At 53.5% G+C, this 18,659-nt stretch overlaps 8 protein-coding genes across 8 annotated transcripts; 3 read left to right on the top strand and 5 right to left on the bottom strand.

Moving 5' to 3' along the window:
* Positions 1–658: 658 nt before the first annotated feature.
* On the top strand, positions 659–1,501 carry B0H18DRAFT_1117771 (uncharacterized protein; the record flags this gene model as incomplete). Its single annotated transcript, XM_048033650.1, has 3 exons — positions 659–721; positions 772–1,031; positions 1,081–1,501. 3 exons carry the CDS (start codon positions 659–661, stop codon positions 1,499–1,501), a joined length of 744 nt encoding a protein of 247 aa, XP_047895144.1.
* B0H18DRAFT_999595 (beta and beta-prime subunits of DNA dependent RNA-polymerase) lies at positions 1,471–6,973 on the bottom strand. Its single transcript, XM_048045573.1, has 21 exons — positions 6,911–6,973; positions 6,795–6,852; positions 6,602–6,734; positions 5,823–6,554; positions 5,262–5,768; positions 5,123–5,213; positions 4,984–5,072; positions 4,498–4,864; positions 4,167–4,451; positions 3,916–4,115; positions 3,710–3,883; positions 3,389–3,635; positions 3,203–3,310; positions 2,904–3,151; positions 2,760–2,846; positions 2,638–2,706; positions 2,473–2,583; positions 2,295–2,418; positions 2,067–2,239; positions 1,824–2,011; positions 1,471–1,761 (listed from the first exon to the last, which is right to left on the bottom strand). The coding sequence occupies exons 2-21, from the start codon at positions 6,830–6,832 to the stop codon at positions 1,692–1,694; spliced, it is 4,041 nt and encodes a 1,346-aa protein (XP_047895143.1). The 5' UTR covers positions 6,833–6,852; positions 6,911–6,973; the 3' UTR covers positions 1,471–1,691.
* Positions 6,974–7,143: 170 nt separating this feature from the next.
* B0H18DRAFT_874333 (20S proteasome subunit) lies at positions 7,144–8,275 on the top strand (the record flags this gene model as incomplete). The annotated part of the gene is made up of 7 exons (XM_048040347.1): positions 7,144–7,166; positions 7,220–7,263; positions 7,334–7,428; positions 7,486–7,567; positions 7,624–7,779; positions 7,828–8,045; positions 8,102–8,275. The coding sequence occupies 7 exons, from the start codon at positions 7,144–7,146 to the stop codon at positions 8,273–8,275; spliced, it is 792 nt and encodes a 263-aa protein (XP_047895142.1).
* A 142-nt stretch (positions 8,276–8,417) lies between these two features.
* B0H18DRAFT_1117767 (uncharacterized protein) lies at positions 8,418–8,881 on the bottom strand (the record flags this gene model as incomplete). The annotated part of the gene is made up of 3 exons (XM_048033649.1): positions 8,418–8,444; positions 8,502–8,749; positions 8,803–8,881. The coding sequence occupies 3 exons, from the start codon at positions 8,879–8,881 to the stop codon at positions 8,418–8,420; spliced, it is 354 nt and encodes a 117-aa protein (XP_047895141.1).
* A 344-nt stretch (positions 8,882–9,225) lies between these two features.
* Positions 9,226–10,190, top strand: B0H18DRAFT_999586 (transcription factor subunit Med10 of mediator complex-domain-containing protein). The gene is made up of 3 exons (XM_048045572.1): positions 9,226–9,568; positions 9,697–9,880; positions 9,934–10,190. The coding sequence occupies exons 1-3, from the start codon at positions 9,357–9,359 to the stop codon at positions 10,093–10,095; spliced, it is 558 nt and encodes a 185-aa protein (XP_047895140.1). The 5' UTR covers positions 9,226–9,356; the 3' UTR covers positions 10,096–10,190.
* Positions 10,191–14,584: 4,394 nt separating this feature from the next.
* On the bottom strand, positions 14,585–14,947 carry B0H18DRAFT_874536 (uncharacterized protein; the record flags this gene model as incomplete). Its single annotated transcript, XM_048040358.1, has 1 exon — positions 14,585–14,947. A coding segment is annotated over one exon (363 nt), but the record flags the coding sequence as incomplete, so codon positions are not given.
* Positions 14,948–15,775: 828 nt separating this feature from the next.
* B0H18DRAFT_235742 (uncharacterized protein) lies at positions 15,776–16,906 on the bottom strand. Its single transcript, XM_048037238.1, has 4 exons — positions 16,717–16,906; positions 16,528–16,640; positions 15,987–16,474; positions 15,776–15,927 (listed from the first exon to the last, which is right to left on the bottom strand). The coding sequence occupies exons 1-4, from the start codon at positions 16,784–16,786 to the stop codon at positions 15,909–15,911; spliced, it is 690 nt and encodes a 229-aa protein (XP_047895138.1). The 5' UTR covers positions 16,787–16,906; the 3' UTR covers positions 15,776–15,908.
* On the bottom strand, positions 16,782–18,291 carry B0H18DRAFT_235902 (uncharacterized protein). Its single transcript, XM_048037239.1, has one exon. The coding sequence runs from the start codon at positions 17,798–17,800 to the stop codon at positions 17,027–17,029; it is 774 nt and encodes a 257-aa protein (XP_047895137.1). The 5' UTR covers positions 17,801–18,291; the 3' UTR covers positions 16,782–17,026.
* Positions 18,292–18,659: the final 368 nt, after the last annotated feature.

Below are 18,659 nucleotides of genomic sequence, written 5' to 3'. Positions count from 1 at the left end.
TAGTTTATATGTATAAGACTACCGGAAGGTAGTTGTCCGCATGGTTCATGGTGATGGTCACGGCGAATGGCGTTTTGCCTGCTTCAACAGGCTAAGTGGCACCAACCGATGCACCTCCATCCTCTCCGAGACGATTATGAGGTGTCAAACAGAGAATAATGGCACTTCGGTACGCCGATGCCTCTTAAGGTCCTATACTCATGCTTGGACCTATTCAGACCCGGGACTCGCTGGAGACCTGCGGCCCGCTTTGCGACTGGGTGGTGTCGATCCGTCAATGACTAGTCAAAGTGTACGATAAAGAATAACGCACATGACAACGGTGCCACTGCCTTGTTAAAAGACCACCTGGTTACGGAGTCAATATGATGAATACGTCCATTTTATGGCCACAGCGATCGTGGCCCAACTCCGATGAGTAAGTAAAGTGTATCAGAGGTCGTGGGCCACCGTCACTAAGCCACACCCAAGCCACACCCCTGTATAAGAGACATGCCCTGCTTGCTGCAGCCACTCATATCAACCACCACCTAATCGGCTTGAAGTCAGCGCTTTACGACGAAGGCCTGGATTCTACCTGCGCCGGTTCAATGCCACTGCTGGTGCGTTCATGCAGCATCCGCGTTTACGGACTGCACACGAACATCTCGAGTCGACGATGCTCAACAATACCAACCATGGGAGGCGGACCGTCGATGGCTATACAACCACGCGTGTCAATGTGAGTCGGCCCCACTCAAAGAATTTACAAACACTCACATCCTAATGCAGGATCCACTGGAGCCATACAGACCTCTGGCGAAAGTCTGTAGGACGTTCATGTACGTCAACCTCAAGTGCATCGACGAAGTTCTGGAGCACAGATGCCGACTGCCACCGCTCTTGGACTTCGTTGCATATGCTTTGTATCGCTCGCGACCGCTCGACTGTGTCGTATTCGCCACACTTATGCTCATGCACCGCATCGAGGTCAGACGTGCAGGCCATCAACCGGCGCAGTTGTTCGCACCACAGCATCTCTTCCTAGCCGTGTACGCTGTGGCATGGCAAGTCATCAACGACGAGACGTTTACCACCAAGAATGGACGGTGGTGGGCCAGGGATTCCTTTGAAGGACTTGACGAAGGCGATACGGGACGTATGCGTCGACCTGTTGGACTGGAACCTACAAGTCAATCCAGACTTATTGGCAAGGTTCGCAACTCACGTCAGGAAGGACTACATCGGAGGAGGCCCTTATCCGATATACGACTCCGGATTCGCCCTCGGATTGACTCTCCGCAAGCCGTACGATGAAGACCAAGTCGCACCGGCGTCAATGCAGTCTGCACGAGAGGGATCCACTGGCAAGGCCTACTTTGGGAATGCAATCGCCTTCCGAGGCCACGACGAGTCGATGCCGTCGGCGACACATCCTGGGCAAGCAATGTCTTTCCCTGGTGCACTCCAACAACATCAGTACTCCGTCAAATGCGGCGTAGCCATGCCGTGCGCATGGTAGGTAGTTGTACAACCGCACCGTATCGTTCCGCTCCTTTGACATCTGTGATCTGGATCACATTCCTTTCTCTTCTGCACATAACGCTCTCTACGCATTCCTTCTCTGGCTAGTGTACAACAGTACTGCTTGATGGCATAAGTTAAGTTAGATGCAAACCAATCCTTGTGTGACCAATGGCGAGTGGGGGATGTCATAGTGCTCCTTCGAAGAGCAGCTTTCTCGGCTTGCTGATAGCTGGAGCCGGCACAACAAGGGCGGGCCTGCAAACAGGTTCAAGATTGTCAGGTATGCAACCACTCGCACCCATACCTACGGCACTCACATAGAGGTACCGGTCATTGCCGCAGGGTTGCCCATGATGATGCTTTCCGAAACACCAGCAATACTATCTGTCTTCCCGTATGCAGAAGCGTCGAACAAATGATCTGTCGTCTTTTCAAACGATGCCAGCATAAGCACGCTGTCTTTCATTTTCGCCACACCGAAACGTGTGATGCCCAGCACTTCGCCCTGTCAAGGGACATTGATCAGCCCCGGTACCGAGCACAGGTAACCCACAGCCAACCTTGTAAGACATGACATCTCCCAAAAGCATGACGTGTCGGGGATCGATGCTCATACCGTGACTAGACATCGTGTACTGGATCTCATTGATGATGGTCCGTCTCGCAGCCTCAATACCCAGGACCTGAGCGATCTCGATGATATGATTGGACGTTGTATGCTCGCCAACAATGCCTTGTTAAAAATCAACTTGATGGACGGATTCCACAAACACGGTTTCAGGACTGACCTTGGGTGGTCATGACCTTCTGGAGGCCATAGCCTTCGACGAGCAGCTCTTTGTCTCCTTTCTTGCCGCGGTGGTCGTCGTCCTCTTTGATGTTGATGATGGCACGCCTGATAGTGGGTACGCCCTGAGTGGATGCGTTTGATTGCGGTTCAGCTGGACGGAATGCGGTCACACTCACCTTCACGACGACATCTGGGAGCACCCGCTTCAATTCACGTAGGCGGTAATATTTGTCTGTACCGTCTACATAAACGCGAAGGCGGTTCTTGCGCGGTATAACAGTGATCGACTGCGGCAGCAGGTCATTAGGCATACACAATGCGAGATACGTGCTGTTTCATACCTCCTGTTTAACCTTCAGCTTCCGAGTGTTGACAATAGCCCATTTGATGTCATCGAGGGTCATCTCAAGCTACAGACGGACGGTCAGTTAAGTAGTCTTGGATGGTACGTGAACCGACAAACCTGAAGGTCCTGTATGGTCTTCGTATCGACGATGATACCAATGTATGTATACTCCGGCGCCCAAGCTTCTTCAAGGACGGCAGCGATCTATGGGCAGCAGAATTGAGGCGAAGGGCGAATGCTTCTGTCTGGGAAAAGGCTTACGTCGCCGAGGTGTGTCTTCTCCAGTCGCCCTTTGACGATACGTGCAGACGCTTCGTTGTCAGCAGTCACCAGTTTACAACTGATGATAGGAGTACTGATTGCCTTCGCAGCGTTGATGATCTCCTTGATACGGGGAACACCGAGGGTAACATTCATGGAGGCGACGCCGGCGAAGTGAAATGTCTTGAGCGTCATTTGTGTTCCTGGCTCACCGATCGACTGTGCGCCCACAGCTCCGACAGTTGAGCCTGACACACATTGATACGACAACCCGACGACCTAGTGACTGGCTGTCTTACCTGGCTCAATTTTGGCTTTGACATACTTCGTCCAGCAGACTTCCAAAAAGGCTCGTAGCTGATCCTCAGTCACCTTCAACTTGTTATCGACGACGGCTTTGTCCGCCTCTGGTAAGACGGATGTAAGTTACTCTGACCCTCTGGGCCACTCTGCATAGTGAGTGAAATGGGGAACACTGGGCATACCAGATGCGCCAAGCGTGAGGTCCGTGTCTGCATCCCACTCATCGTCACGCTCCATTGCATCAAACATGCCGTGATCTTTCCGGATTTCCGCGAGCTTATGAGCAATATGTTCTGAGATGAACCCACGAATCGTCGCGATGTAAGCCGCAGTACATTCGCTTGTGAACTTCCGTTTCGACAGTTCCTTGTCGACACGCTCCATAATTTCGAACGGCAACAGCCCACGAGTGTGACGAGTACCGATGGACTGTCGGCAAGCGATTAAAATTCGTTCCGTAAGGGCCGTGGCAATGAGACTCACCGAAGCATGACTCCATGCACGCAGAACTCGACAGGCTGTGCATCACCCTCGAGGCATGCTGGGTCAAGTCCGTCATCACCGTACCTGAACTGAACCACACCGCCGACCGCATTCCGCACCGATGAATCGTAATGCGTAACAAGATCTTCCAGGGCTTTCATCAAACGCCGTTGCATGTACCCTGTCTCTGCGGTCTTGACGGCTGTATCAACTAGACCTTCACGACCGGAAATAGCGTGAAGAGGAACTCAGTTGGCGAGAGTCCTGTGTAGAAGCTGTTCCGGACGAAGCCCTTGGACGGGGGTTCCCTTGACTTCTTGGGAAAGTGAGGTAGCGAACGATCTTGGAACCCATCCGGGACACGATGACCCGCGATGATTTGCTGACCTACGCAAGCAACCATTTGGGCGACATTGATCACGGAGCCTACCATGATGTCAGGAGCTATCCATGCGTCAAGTCCATGATAACCAATACCTTTGGAACCACAGGTAGCCATGATCAACGGAGCGTTATGACGACTCAACTCCTTCAGACAAATTTCGCCGACCTTGTCTCGAACCTTGGACAAGACACCAGAGATCATGGCTTCGAGGGTCTGCTCCTGATTGCACCCGGCTTTGTTCTCGAGCAGACCCTTCTTGGCTTGCGTAATCAGGTCTTGACACTCCGCGTATGCCTTTGCCACGAGGTCTTCTTTCTCGTTAGCAAGCTTCGGTCCGGGAATGACATCGTTGATACCGAGGGAGAACCCGAAGTTCGCTGGAGAAAATGGTGAGCGTAATAACGCGGAAGAAGACCTACATACCCAACCACCGGGCGCATAGTTTGGCTAGTCTGTTCATTGCGGCAGCAGCTTCGTGTGGACCATAGTCCCTCATGATGATGCCGAAAACGGATTTCTTTTTACCACTGCCGACGGTCGCTTTGTCCATGACGCCGCACATAATCTCGCTGTTCACAATGACCAGCCAGCCGTCGTTCGGTGAAAGATCTAGAGCGGGATTTTTGATTCGAGGATAACACGATGGGTTAGGTTTGTCTTGTTTGTTGCACTTGCTCTCGACATTTACGCGGACATTCGACTGTTTGTTAGGACGCATCAGGACGTTGAAAATCTGTTTGCCCGTCCACAAGCGCACAGGCTTCCAGATGGTCGGAGGCGGAATGTCAATCTGCATATTGGCGTCCCGAAGTACGAGCAGATCTGAGTGAACTGGCGGCGGTCGAAGAAGGTGTCCTTGCGCGAGATCAGAAACGAGGCGGTGATGAAGTCCTGTATAGCGGCAATGACGGGTTCACCATTCCGAGGAGTGACCAAGTTATGTTTCACGCTCATGAGTTCAAGGGCTTCGGTACGAGCTTCTTCGGTCTGCGGCACGTCTGTTGGAGACCCTCAACAAATGTCACAGGTTTCGGTAGATAGTCCTTACGAAGGTTCATCTCGTCTCCATCGAAATCTGCGTTGTAAGGACCACAGACACATTCGTTCAACCGGAACGACCGCCATGGGCGAACCTTGACCTGTGACTCTTTCAGTATCTGCAAGCGACCAAAGGTACAACAACATACCCGATGACACATGATAGACAGCTTGTGCAGACTGGGCTGCCGATTGAACAGCACGATATCACCGTCAATGACATGTCTTTCGACAATATCGCCTATCCTCAGACCATCCGCGATGGCGGTTCTGTTGCCGAACTTCAGATACTTCTTGAAACCGTTGCTCCCAGCAGTGACATAGTTCGCCCCTGGGTGGACGTCACATCCATTCCGGACGGCCTTCTTCAGCATCTCAATGTTGTGAGCAGTGACACGCTCGGGATAGGTCAGGATCTTCGAAACACGTTCGGGCACCGCTACCTCATCGATACGCAAATTGGGATCGGGCGAGATGACAGTACGCCCTGAGAAATCCACACGCTTTCCGGACAGGTTGCCTCGGAATCGACCTTGTTTGCCCTTCAGCCGCTGACAGAAGCCACGAATGGGTTTTTGGCCCATTTGTGACGGAACGCCCGGTAGCTCGGAATTGATGTACATGGCGACAGAGAGCTGTAGGAATTCCCATTGTTCCTGTGTGGACCAATATTAGCTGTACCTGGTCAACTACGAGCGAGCTAAGCTGACCATAAACTGTGCTGTCGGAGAACCCTTGGCTAGTCCCTGCTTGATGAGCGCATTGCTGAAGACGATTTCGGTCAGCTTGACGGTGAGATCATCCTCATTCGATGCGCCATCTTGGGCGACGGAGGGCCGGATACAGACGGGCGGCACAGAGATGTACTGCCAGATGTACTCTTCCGGACGGCCGTACTGCGGGCGCAAACCAAGCAACTCGCAGTCCTCATCTAATATGCGCTTGAACAAGTTGAGCACCTTCAGCGGATTGAGGTCTTCATGCACCGCCTTATTGACGTACACCCCAAGCTCCTTCTGCGCCTCCACCGCGGACGAGAACGTCGCCTTGAACCTCTCCATCTCCTCTGCGGTCTTCTTCGCGCGAAACTTGTCGTGGATGATCTTCAGTGCTCCCGCCTTCTTGACCGTCCCGTTTGTCGCAGAACAGTACGGACAGTATACTGCCTTGCGCGCCAGCGTGTTAACGGCCTTGCAGAGTGCTTGGCGCTGGATGTTCTCGAGGTTGGGGCGGCGGAAGCGCTTCAGGTATGTACGCCTGTCCGGTTCCTCCAAGAGTACGCGCGCGCATGTCTTGCAGATGCATTGCAGTATACTGATTGTGTGCTTGAAGTAGCCGATATGGAAGACGGGTACGCAGAGCTTGATGTAGGCATAGTGTCCGACGCAGTCTACGGACGACAGCCCACAGGTCTCGCAGAATGCACTCTTTTCTGTTGTACCCTGCGAGAATTCAGCGAACGGCATGCTCAAGCGTATACTTCACGTACCAAACGACGATCGAGAACACCATTCTTCACCGGATGCCGGTCGACCGCTGTGTAAAGATCTCGGTGCGTGACCTCAAACTCTGAGATCTTGACTGTATCCTGGTTATTGAGAAGACTGAACTGGAGCTTCTTTCTGCGCGAAAGCCACTCTGCTCAGCGAGAGTATCGACTACCAAAGTAGAAGTACACTGACATAACCTTTGGCGCCTTGTGCGAGACCGGTTCCTTCATTTCCGCGACCTCTCCGACCACTGCCGCAAGAACACGTTCAGTGGTTACAGTCTGGAGCAAGCCAAAGCTGAGCCGCACCTCTTGATGGTTCGAGAGATCCCAGATATCACAGCAAGAAGAGGAGAAGAGTCAGTAAGCCTGGACACAGAGTCAAGTTTTGAGCGCTTAATCATTCGGCGCAAAGTAGGAATTCCAGAAAAGGCAAGTCATGACAATACGCGTCGCGTCTGGTCATAGACGCCCGACTTGCGCGTCGCTCACAAGGGCGCCTGCCTCAAGCCTAACTTGTCCTACATTCTCCTGCCCCCGTCATGTCCAGAACTTCTTACGACAGGTGAGCGTATGAAGGCACTCTGTAGGAACTGAACTGACCAGGGATCTACCCAGATATCTTACCGTCTTCTCCCCGGAAGGGCGGTTGTACCAAGTCGGTGAGCAGGGAGCTTGAACGGTTGCCTAGTCCTGAGCTCAGTCGCGGCTGAACACTTTTGCTTGATGCAGAATATGCCTTCAAGGCCATCTCAGGCTCTGGACACACGGCGATCGCTGTGAGGGGGAAGGACACTGCAGTCGTGATCACACAGAAGAAAGTCCCAGTATGTCGAGCTACATGACGCGTACCTGCATTTCATTCAATAACGTGTGTTGTTCAGGACAAGCTTCTCGATGCCTCTACTATCACGCATCTCTTCAGCATTACCCCAACGATCGGCTGTGTCATGACAGGGCTCATCGGTGAGGTGCTGAGCTATGATCACTGACGACACCATGCTGATGTCGATGTGCTGCAGCCGACGCACGCGCGCAAGTACAACGAGCGCGATCGGAAGCCGCTGACTTCCGCTTCAAATACGGTTACGAGATCACGCCCGACGCGCTCGCTAGGCGACTAGCAAACGTCAACCAAGTCTACACGCAGCGTGCAGCCATGCGGCCATTGGGCATCTGTGAGCATCTCCGCGTCCGCAGTTACTAATGTGCTAATGGTCGCACAGCGATGATTGTCATCGGGACCGACCCTGAGTACGGCCCACAATGTTTCAGGCTCGATCCTGCAGGCTACTTCGTCGGCTTCCACGCGACGTCAGCAGGCCAAAAGCAACAGGAAGCGATGAACCACCTCGAGAAGAAGTGGAAGAAGCTGGACAATGGACGCGGAGCAGAGGACGCGGTCGCGGCGGGCAAGACCCTTAGCAGAGCTGAGGTCATTGAGGTACGCCCTTACTTCTCACCCTTTCACCCAGTATATGCTCACATATTGTGACGTAGATCGCGATCGAAGCGCTCTCAACGGTACATGCCACGGATTACAAGTCAGGCGAGGTCGAGATCGGGATTGTGTCCGAGGGCGAAGAGGAGAACCCGAAGACGCGGGGGCAGTGGCGCGTCATGGACGAGAAAGAGATCGAGGAGCACCTGCTCGCGTACGCTGAGAAGGACTGATTGTACATATACTGGACTGCATGGTTTCATTGCTCTTGAATGTTTCTGGATGATGGCAAGCAGCCGGAAGAGAAAACGCAAAGCAGGTTGGATTAAGTTCTACGTGTATTATCCGTGTCATTGTCCTGATCAACAAGCAGTGTCAGGCGAATTGCGATGCGCCTCCGGTCTGTACACCGTATACCGTCAGTTCGGCCCATTGAAGAGAAGCAACATGTGGACGCACCGCAATGAGGTCGACCTCCCACTCCTCCAGATCATGCTTCCAATACTGCTCCGGTGCCTCCCAGAAGTTCTTGTACACATGCGCGTTCTCGCCTTTCGTCTGCGATGGCGGCGTGCTCGCACTTGAGCTTCCCCTATCGCCAACAGTGGACGACTCAGATACGGATGCCTGCGCCTTCCTGAGCGAGTCCGTGAAAGCTGACTTCAGGTCTGGCACTGCCAGCGGGTGTGGGCGCGGCGGCTGGGATTCTACACAGTGCAGGTCAGCTCTGGACCTCCCAGCGCGAAGCTGCGGCACGTACTCCATTGTCGCTTTCCCGTGAAGTGAATGAGAGGCTGGCGGGGCGCCGCTGATGCGCAGAGGCGGATAGACGGATGCATGACGGCGGTAGTAAGTTGCAGAACAGTGCGGGTTAGGTGCGAGTGGACACTAGATAAGTACTGGGTCGGCTTCAACTTCAAGCCCGAATGCGAGTTGTTCTTTGCCGTGCCCTCCCTCTACGTCCGCTGTTTCCAGGCCTAGGACAAGAAATTCGCAAGCAATGCCGACGCGGTCTGTTCAGGAGACTCTGTCAATGTATCGTCGGACCCACGTCCGACGACGCTGCATCGTGCTTGCGATGCCAGGAAAGGCAACTGCTGCAGGAAAGTGGCGGCTTACGTCATCCCAGGATCATCAGTTATAATAAGTTTATTAATTAGTATACTTACTCCTTATAACTGATAATCACTGTTGCTCAGCGCTGTTGAACTTGTTCAGACTTGTTCGCCCTCAGATTGGCCTTGTTCTCGCCGTCGTGTCGACTTTTACTTTCACATTGGAACTCTGTCAAACCCTCGATTCATCAATTTTGCAATGGCTCGCGGCGCCGCAACACCTCAGCCCGCCCCAGATTCTCCTCGCGCGTCGTCGGAATCCCCGCCTCCGGCTGGCGTTCAAGGCGACCTCGAGCTGGAGCTGCTCGGGCTCGCAAATGCCCTCTATAACCTTGGTACTACTGTGGTCAATGACCTCACCAAAGAGAAGGACAGACCTGGTGGCGGCGGCAAGCAGGTCGGGATGAGAGTGTGAGTATCCTGTTAGTGTATGAAGGTTGTAATGCGTGCACCGCAGTGCGACGTCGCTCCAAACAGAATCAGAAACCGTTCTCCATCCTTTTCGGCATGACATAGCAGTTACTGAATTCAATTCACAGCAACGAGGTGATTAACCACCTTGCGACCATCGACGACATGTCGCAGCATGTGCACACCATGATACCAATGCAAGTCCTGGCGGACATCGACAGCGCGCGAAACCCGCTGCAGCTGACGAAGGAGCGACTCGAGCGTGCGGCGACCGAGAACCAATTCATGAATGGGAAAATTCAAGCAATTGATGTGCGCAGCATCACAATTGCTCGTCGATGGTGGATGCTGACTGTTGATCTTAGTCTTACCGCACGCACTTGGACGAAGTGCTCACGCAAACGTTCCCCGAGCTCACGCAGTACCTGTCCACGTCAGGTCCGATAGAATCGCCCCACCTGAACATGAACTTTCCTCCGGTTGAAGATCCTGATCAGAAACCCTTGAACGGCATTCATAGCGGATGAATGGCGTCCAGGGTACCACAGGGTGTGTTCCATGTCCTGTTGTTATTATGATGTGCTAATCGTGTGAGCTTTTCGTAAGACAGATGTTTCAGCCAATCCCCTTAGACACACGATCTGCACAGGGCGTCCGACAGCTGGTCGGGAATACGACAACCTCAGTCATCATCTGGACACCATCGCTTAGGATGGTCGACGCCGGCTGTCAGTGGGCGTCGCACGCTGTGGACCTGTGGCCCTTAGGCCATATTGTGGAGCCGGGCAGTAGTGCGGCGATGCTTGCAACTTCCGGGGATGGCGAACATCGTAACCAGGTCGGCTTGATTGCATGATTGCTACTGTAGCTTCGGCCGTTCGTATGGCTGCACTGATGTGTTCGTGGTGTTGGAGTGCAGCACAGGTGCCTGTAGGAACCTCGGTGTGTGTATATATGTACTGTAGCTTGCTGTAGCTATAGAATGAAACAAATGGCAGCCATCGATGACGGACGTAGAGCGATTCGGAGACGATTTGCATGCCGAGTTACCGGTCGCCGGGGAGGATTACAGTGCACAAGGGACGCCATCGCTACGCTCCGGCGGTTGAGTGAACACCAATGTAATTAATGTCATGAACGATCATAGTAGAAGCTCATCATAGGTAACATTCATAGTAGTGGATTCGCCGTGTTTGAGCAAAATTCGTGCATGGTCACGGTGACGTATGCGCGAAAGGGCGGTGTACAGCTGCCCATGTGAAAACACGTGTCGCGTAAGGTCTACTCCCACTGCGTCAAGAGTTAGCCCTTGGCAGCTGTTGAAGGTCGTTGCATATGCCGGCGCAAGAGGAAACTGACGACGGAGGAGTGTATGACCCGAGGAAAGGGTGGTAGAGAATGTGATCCGAGGTATGAGGACATCTTCTTCATCGATGACACTGACACCTGCAATACCCCGTAGAATGCGGACTGTGACGAGACGGGGGCCAACCGCAATGACAACCACGCGAACGTTCTTGACCAAGCCACGGTCCAGGGAGAAATTGCGCAGCAAGCGGTAGACGGCGTTAACCTTCACGGTCAACGAGTGGGGAGGAAAACCTGCGGGATTCTGGCGGGCGACGTAGTCAAGTATGCTGTCGGGGGAGTCGATGCCGGCGTCGTCTGCCTCCTTCAGAGAGTCGGCCGCAAGGTATGTTCTGCTTGTCTCATCAATACGGTCGAGAATGATGCTGTTGTATCGGTCAATCTGCCTATTGGTGGGAGCAAGAATGGAACGTTTCAGACAGGCGATGGGATTGGTGAGTACATGTGTCGGGAAGACGAAGTCGATCAGCTGCTGGTCATCGGATACATGTTGCAGGAGGTGCAGAGAGACTTCTGGACCTTCACCGTCACCGATAGCATCGACCATGTGCGCGAGCTCAACGTCGTCGGCATTGCGGATGGGTATGAGCAGGCGATGGATGTCAAGCCGGGCGAAGATAGGCGAAAGTCGTATGGATGCGTCGACGACCTGAGCTCTACTTCCTTTGCGGACGACCGGACATGTCTGTCGAAAATCTCCCAGGAGTACGATAGGCTTTCCACCGAATGGTGAGTTGTTTGCTGTGACTTGCCGTAGAGTGTCTTCGACACACGCCAGCACTGCTTTGTTTGCCATCGGAGCCTCATCCCAGATGATTAACGACGCCTCTCGCAGAAGCTCGCCTCGTGGTTGATGATAATCGACCTGACATTCAATCAGCTCATTGTTATCGTTCACAGGTACCTTTAGTGCGTCGTCAGTTGGCACCAATATCAAAGCGAATGGTCGGTGAAAGAAAGCTAAGTACCTTGAAGCATGAATGCGTCGTTCTACCTCCAGGATAAAGCTGAGCAGCATATGCAGCTGTTGCAGTGGGTAAGACGATGCGCCCGTGCCCGCGAAGGTGATCGCAAATTGCATTGACGAGGTACGTTTTCCCTCGGCCTGCTTTACCATCAATGAAGATGGCAAGTGGAGTCGAATTCATCGCCGCTTGTACAACGTGGTGGAAGATGAGCCTCTGACCATCGTTCATGGACGCCAACGCGTGAGATGCTTGCCGACGTAGAGCTGCTTCTTGCGAACACCACCGTTCGATCTCATGTTGCAGCTCGGGCATGCGGCTCGTCGGCTCAGGTAGACCAAACTCGCTCAAAGTCTTGCCGTACTCGCTGAGGTAGTGCCCTAGGTCCTGCAGAGCGTCGTTCAATCCGAGTGCATTGGCGTTGTTATGTCGCAGTGTGAAGTCGAAGGACATGTGTTCCGCAAACATTTCCCAGAGAGCGAGAGGTGTGTCGGCGCAATCATTGACCAATAGATGCACGAATAGAATGCGCAGCTGACGAGGCGTTCGGAGGTCGTGTACGGCTTCGAGAAAACACAACTCTGCTTCCTTTTTGTCTGCGAAGAGCCCGAGAGCGATGGCTGCGTCCTGGAACGATGGCATGACAACATCATCGACGGTGCGTAGTTCATCATATGACATTGCTGATCGATGTTGAAGGAGTGCCCGGATATAGAATCTCTCGCCTTCGTTAGGTCTAGCAGAGTGGATGCGGGCAATATGTGTCTTCTGTGCGCTTCGAAGGATGACGTGCATTGGGGAGGTATGCGAGGCCGTATGGCTTTCAACGTAGTAGTTCTCGCGATGTACGTGCGTGTTGCTGTACTTCGCCAATCGGAATAAGGTGAAGTACTCGGTATACGTCAATTGTGCGAAGCTCCTGACGTTACCATTGCTGAACGTGAAGCTGCCATGCGGCCGTGCGAAATAGTGGTCAAGAAGCGACATGGTATCTGAGCCGTCGCTCGTGTGAGTCGCATAACGTCGATGTGTGGGCGAGCCAGCCAGATGAACAGGCAGTGCGGAGACAGCAGGGTCCTTCCGAGTGATGTGAAAGCCGAGGATGCGCCACGTCGCCTCACCAGCAGAAAGGTAACGCCCATTCCAATAGTCCTCGATCTCGTCGACAGGTGATTGATCATGTTCGGTCAAAACACTGTACTTTGCATGATCAGGACCTGCAACGACAACAGATGAGCACAATGGGGTCTAGGAGTGTGTTGCAGTGAGTCATACCTTTATGGATGTATTTGAAGAGATACTGAAAGATATGTGACGTGCTCGCAGCCTCGAAGTTGAGGTGACACTGGAACTTGCGGAGGAGAGGAAGGCAGTGGGGTACGACCATCCGGTCAGCATCTTTGCGTCGACGATAGTGAACGCGGCCCTGGGGATCAACCGTTGTCTGCTGTTGCACAGGTTGTGGGTAACCAAAACGGCAAAAGCGCTGACCATCTTGGGCGAGCCGCTGACAATACTTCGCGATGGGCTGTGATTCTGCGGGATGGCGGTGCTGCATGAATTTCTGGACGAGGTGGGCATCACCAGTGTCTGCCGGAATTTCTGCTGAAATGACACTGTCGATGTATTGCGGATCGGAGCAGTCAGCAGCGTACTTGATGAGGATGTGAGCATGAGGTACGCCTCGTTTCTGGAACTCGACGACACGGATTAGGTATACGACGGGGCCCGCGTTAGGGAACATATGCCGCAGTTCCTTCTCCAAGATGGCGAGCTTTCGTTTGAACACGCGGCAAACGACAACGGGGATGTCCGCAAACGTCTGACCGGGACGAAGCTGTTCCGTGATCTCGGGCCATTCAGTGTTGCATGTCATCGTCACGAAGAACGTCGGTGCACCAAAGCGAGCGGCGATGGCGAGCGAGTCCGCTACCTGCTCGGATGCCCAACGGCGCGAGCCAAGAAAGGACGCGGGAAGGTAGATGTTCTCTGTCTGCTCCACGTTGTCGGTACCCATGAGCTCCGCGTCATTCTGAAGGATGCGCCGCTGATTTTGGCGGATGTAATTCAGGCGACTCTCGAGGTTCCGACTGAACATGTCGACGACGTATTCGTTCGTCAGGCGGCCGAAGATGCGGAATCGCTCTTCGCGAAGAAGGCGAGCACGGTAGAACCAAATCTGGGTGGACACGTTATCGGCGTCAGGTGCGCTTCCGTTGTTGCTTGCTTGTATTGCACCACTGAGCTGCGTATCTTCAGGCGATCCAGTGACGCCCCAGCCTAGCGTGGCATGGGGGAAGAACAGTGGGTATGCAAGAGGTTCCCATAGTTTGCTTGTCGTGGAGATGCGTTGGTTTGCGGAGTTGTTGGCACGGGATATGATCATGGTGCGTGCACGAACATCAGATTGGATGGTGTTTTCATACGACATGATGGCTGCGATCTCGTTCGTCGTAGCTGCCTCATTGAGCACGAGATGGGCAGTGGGACAGCTCTCTCGGTCAAGTGACCCGAGTATGCGCAGCTGTTGAACCAAAGGGTTGTGGCGCAGAAGTGCGAGGCGTACGATGTCGATCCATGGCAGAGGAAGGGTGGACGCGATATCTTGGTGTGGCGAACGATCGCGCATGAAGCCATCGTACAATAGCCAGCGCACACCAGAATTGTCGTGCGTAGGACGAATGCGATGGTAGATTTTCCCCTGGATGGCCATGAAGCCTGGTGGGCCATTTGTGGAGGAAAATTGTGCAGTGGTCTCGAGGGATGCGAATGAGAAGATGAGATTCAGAGACCGTGAAGCCGCTGAGATGCCAGGATGGGTGAGGAGAGGTGTGAACTCAAGTGGCAGTGGTGGCAGTGGTGAGACGTCGCTGAAATATGTTCCTCCCGGTCCACAACAAAAACCGGCGTCTTCACCGGTAAGCAGAGCAATCTTGCACGTCGGGCAGCGATGCTCAGAGCGGCCACGACGGGCTCCCCAATGCAGGCGTGGTGACGAGATGGGACCTATAGCCCAAAGGTCTGGTGAGGCCAGTGCCGTGGACATTGGTTCCGACGGTGGGCTTTCACGAAAACATAAGTTCTGCATGCACCTTTGTCAGATTGACCGTTGAATACTTACGTAGCAAGGGAGTTGCAGGCAATGGATGACTGCATTCAATTTCGAAGGATACGCACACACGAGAGTGCAATGGAGAAGATAGATGATTAGACTGGGAATGGTTGACTGTGTCTGCGATGTACAGCTTGGCAGATGGTGTTGTATGAAGTCGGAGACAATAGAAGAGGGTTACACATAGAGGCAGTAGTATAACAGGTTAGTACGATGCACAGCATGAGCCTGAGGCGACTACCAACAGGGGCATGTTACTGTAATGGAGTCTATCATCTGGCACTGGCATGCTGAACATGCATAGTAATATGGGTAGGGCCACGATGCTGAATCTCGTGCGTGATGTAACCGCAGTGAATGACGGTTGCAAGCGGCAGTGCGTGCGCGGGCAGCTCTGTACGCAGAGTTTGCGTTGCGCGGGTACGCGGACGTGCGATGTTTAATTTGCGCAGAGCGGCGAATACTGAACAATGACATGTGGCGGGTAATGTTAGTGTACTGAAGTGCAACATTCGCCAGAGCGGGAATGGAACGTACAGCCTGCAGCAGCATTGCGAAGGATGCACATTGCAGAGTTGTTGTTGCAATGGTGCGCGGAGAGCGACTGTGAGTCGAAGATCTGTAGACATTGACGAATAATAAGATATTTTAAATGTCGGGCAGGCGTTCTGTGCGCTCCGACAAAGGAGATGAAGTACAGATGTGGACAATGCCCGAGATCAATGCCAAGATGAATATAAGAAAGCGGAAGTCTCATATGGGCATAACACCATTACGGCACGATACAAAGTACACGATCTAGATAATTGTAGATGGCACGAGGATCGACTGGTGGCACATACACACAGGGGCCACCGTGAGGACGAATAGTCAGAGTAGAATGATGAAGCGGCGGCTACCATTGAAGTAGGGCACTAATGTAAAGCCAATACGAATGAGCACGCTGGACAGCACCAATGTACGTGCAACTCACCTTGCATTATGGTAGCACATGTCGATAGTTGATGGCAGGCGCATCTCGGCATCATCTGCAGGCCATGTCGACAAAGGGCAGTCGTAGCGCTGCGAGAGGAACAGCGCAGGGCATTCACGGGCGTTAGTGGAGGCGTCGCCGTACGCAAAACGTAGCCCATGATTGTACAGTAAAGCACCATAGGAGTGGGACGGCGTCAGGGAGTATGAACAGCGCAAGAGACGTGCGAAATCACGAGGGTTGAACATGTAATCAGAAAGGATGTAGTGTTGAATGCAATGGTATGTGAACCAAAGAATAAAGTAAGAAAGCTGAATAGGGGCGTGTTGCAACGCAGGATCGGTGTGACGAATGATGAAAAAAATGCAATAACGTGCATGTAGTGGAGAACCCGTGTTGTGTTGAGGGGGAAGTTCAAGCCATAACCATAGTGCGCGCAACTTCAATGCTGCACGCGATAATCGATATGAGAAGCGGTTTGAGTTGTCCTGCATGGCCAGATGAGCTACATTTGCAGATATCGGCAGAGATGGCAACGCACCGCGAGCATATGACCAAGGGGAACGACAACATTGGAAATGCCATCTTCCCAGACAGAATTGATCAAGGAACAAATACGGCGAGAGCCATAGAGAATCTTCACATCAGCGGTGTCTACAGGGCGATCATTGTACAACAGCAAATATTAAATGAGTTAATGTACATCACGATGCAGCATAGAATGGCGTACCACGGACGATGCGTTGGACACCAGAATGATGCCACAGAAAAAGAAACAGTACAGTAGTATTGTTTGCCATGACCGAAGATAGAGACGAGACGGGTTGTCAAGAGGTGTACGGTGAGAGAAGGACACACGGCCAGCGTATAAGGAGCTGTGCATCACGATGTCTGAGAGAGATGCGATGAAAGAGATGTGGACGGAGATGAGCTCGGCGAGAGATGGCCCGGGGGCATAGTCAGGAGGGAAGAACTCGTGTGGGCAGAGACACACCGGGCAGCTAAGGTAGATAAAGTTTCATTGTGAGATAATGGTATTGTCAGGTCAGGAGTGTCGTATAGCATCGTGACCTGACCATGGGCACTCCCGGCCTGTTCGCCACCCTGTGCAGACTTGCCATGGCCGCAGAGTCGGCGGTGGCTGCGCAGGCGATCGGATGTCGTGGGCACGCTGACGCTCGCGCATGGAGTCTGGACGCAGACGGCTTGAGACGGAGGTCAGGCTGCGAGGAGCGCGGGGAGGATTTGTTGGCCTTCTGGGTTGGGAACTTCACGTCTTCCGGGGAGGTACATGTCGTGAGCGCCGCATCTGCAGTGAACGTTGGCTTGAGGCGCAAGCGCCTGCCTAGATGACGTGTATGGGTTGTGGTAGTCGACGGTGGCAGCAGCGTGTAAGTTGGCCTCTGCGAGCTGCTCGTTGTACTCGTAGACGGACACGCCACTGGGGCGATAACCTCGATAGTGGGCGGTGGGTGGCGGGTGATGACGATGGCTGGTACTGCGTCTGCGGCGTCGTCGACATGGACGAAGGTGTGAAGAGGGCGGCGCGGGAGTGGGCAGGTGCGAGATGTAAGGAGCGGCGGTGGACATAGATGGTGTCCGAACCAGTCAGGACCAACGAGCCAGCAAAGACACGGGGAGTCAGCACCTGTCTCCGGGGAGCCAAGGTGAAGCCCTAGCTCCGTGCTCGCACAGGCGGGCGTTGCTCCGTAAGTGGGAAAGGCGATCACGGCGGCACTGGGAGAGGCTGGCGCTGCGCAGGGTTGGGCGTGACGCGTGACGCGTGGTGCGCAGCGACAGCGGCTAGTTCCCATGCTAACGTTGTTGGCCTACATGCGCCCTGCGCAAGGTCCAGCAGGGAATAGCAAGGTCGAACGCGCTCATGCATGAACATAAAAATACATATCGCAATACAGTACATTCAACACGGCCACAGGTGATATAAGTACGAAGACTGATGCATACTGGCTGTACATTCTGACGTCAGGCGAATAGAACAAAGAAAAGCCAATGATCAACGTACGACATGAACGTCAGGCAGCGCGGGCGCGTTTCTTCCCCTTCCGCTGAGAAGGAGAGTCTTCTGCATCCGCTTCAGGCACATTACCATTGATTTCATCCGCAGGGGCTTCCGTGAGAGGAGACATTTCACGGAGATCGACAGGGAGAGGTAACTCAAGTGCAACTGCACTAGAGTTGTCGGCAGTAAGCGAAGAGGTCGAACGATGGTTTGCCGTGGGAGACGTCGACGATGAACTACAGCATGCAGATCAGAAAAGGATGGCAGAGGAAGTAAGAAGTGACGCACGCAGATGGTGATACATTGGCGGTCACCCGAGCAGCCTGCGGCGATGCCGAGTGAACGTTGCCGCGACGTCTGCGACTGCGCGGAGTTTGAGGAGTGTTAGCAGTCGACGATCGACTGCCTCCGGGTAGAGTGCCACCTCCGACAGCAACAGGAGAGGGGCCGACGTTGAAAGAAATGAGCTCAAGGTCGACACCCAACACGCCATCTGAACGCACGCGCGAGCATCGGCCGAGGAAAGATACGGTAGAGTTGGGGGCAGGAGCAGGAACGGTAACCCATCGGGGCGAAGCGTCGTATATGCACCTAAGTGGGAGATTTGATGAAAGTGCGAAGAGACTGTGCTGTAATTACACTTACTGAATAGT

The sequence above is a fragment of the Fomitopsis serialis genome (assembly GCF_022376445.1).
Source record: "Fomitopsis serialis strain Sig1Antser10 chromosome Unknown B0H18scaffold_22, whole genome shotgun sequence".
NCBI lineage: Eukaryota > Fungi > Basidiomycota > Agaricomycetes > Polyporales > Fomitopsidaceae > Fomitopsis > Fomitopsis serialis.
This window is presented reverse-complemented; position numbering and strand designations above follow the sequence as displayed.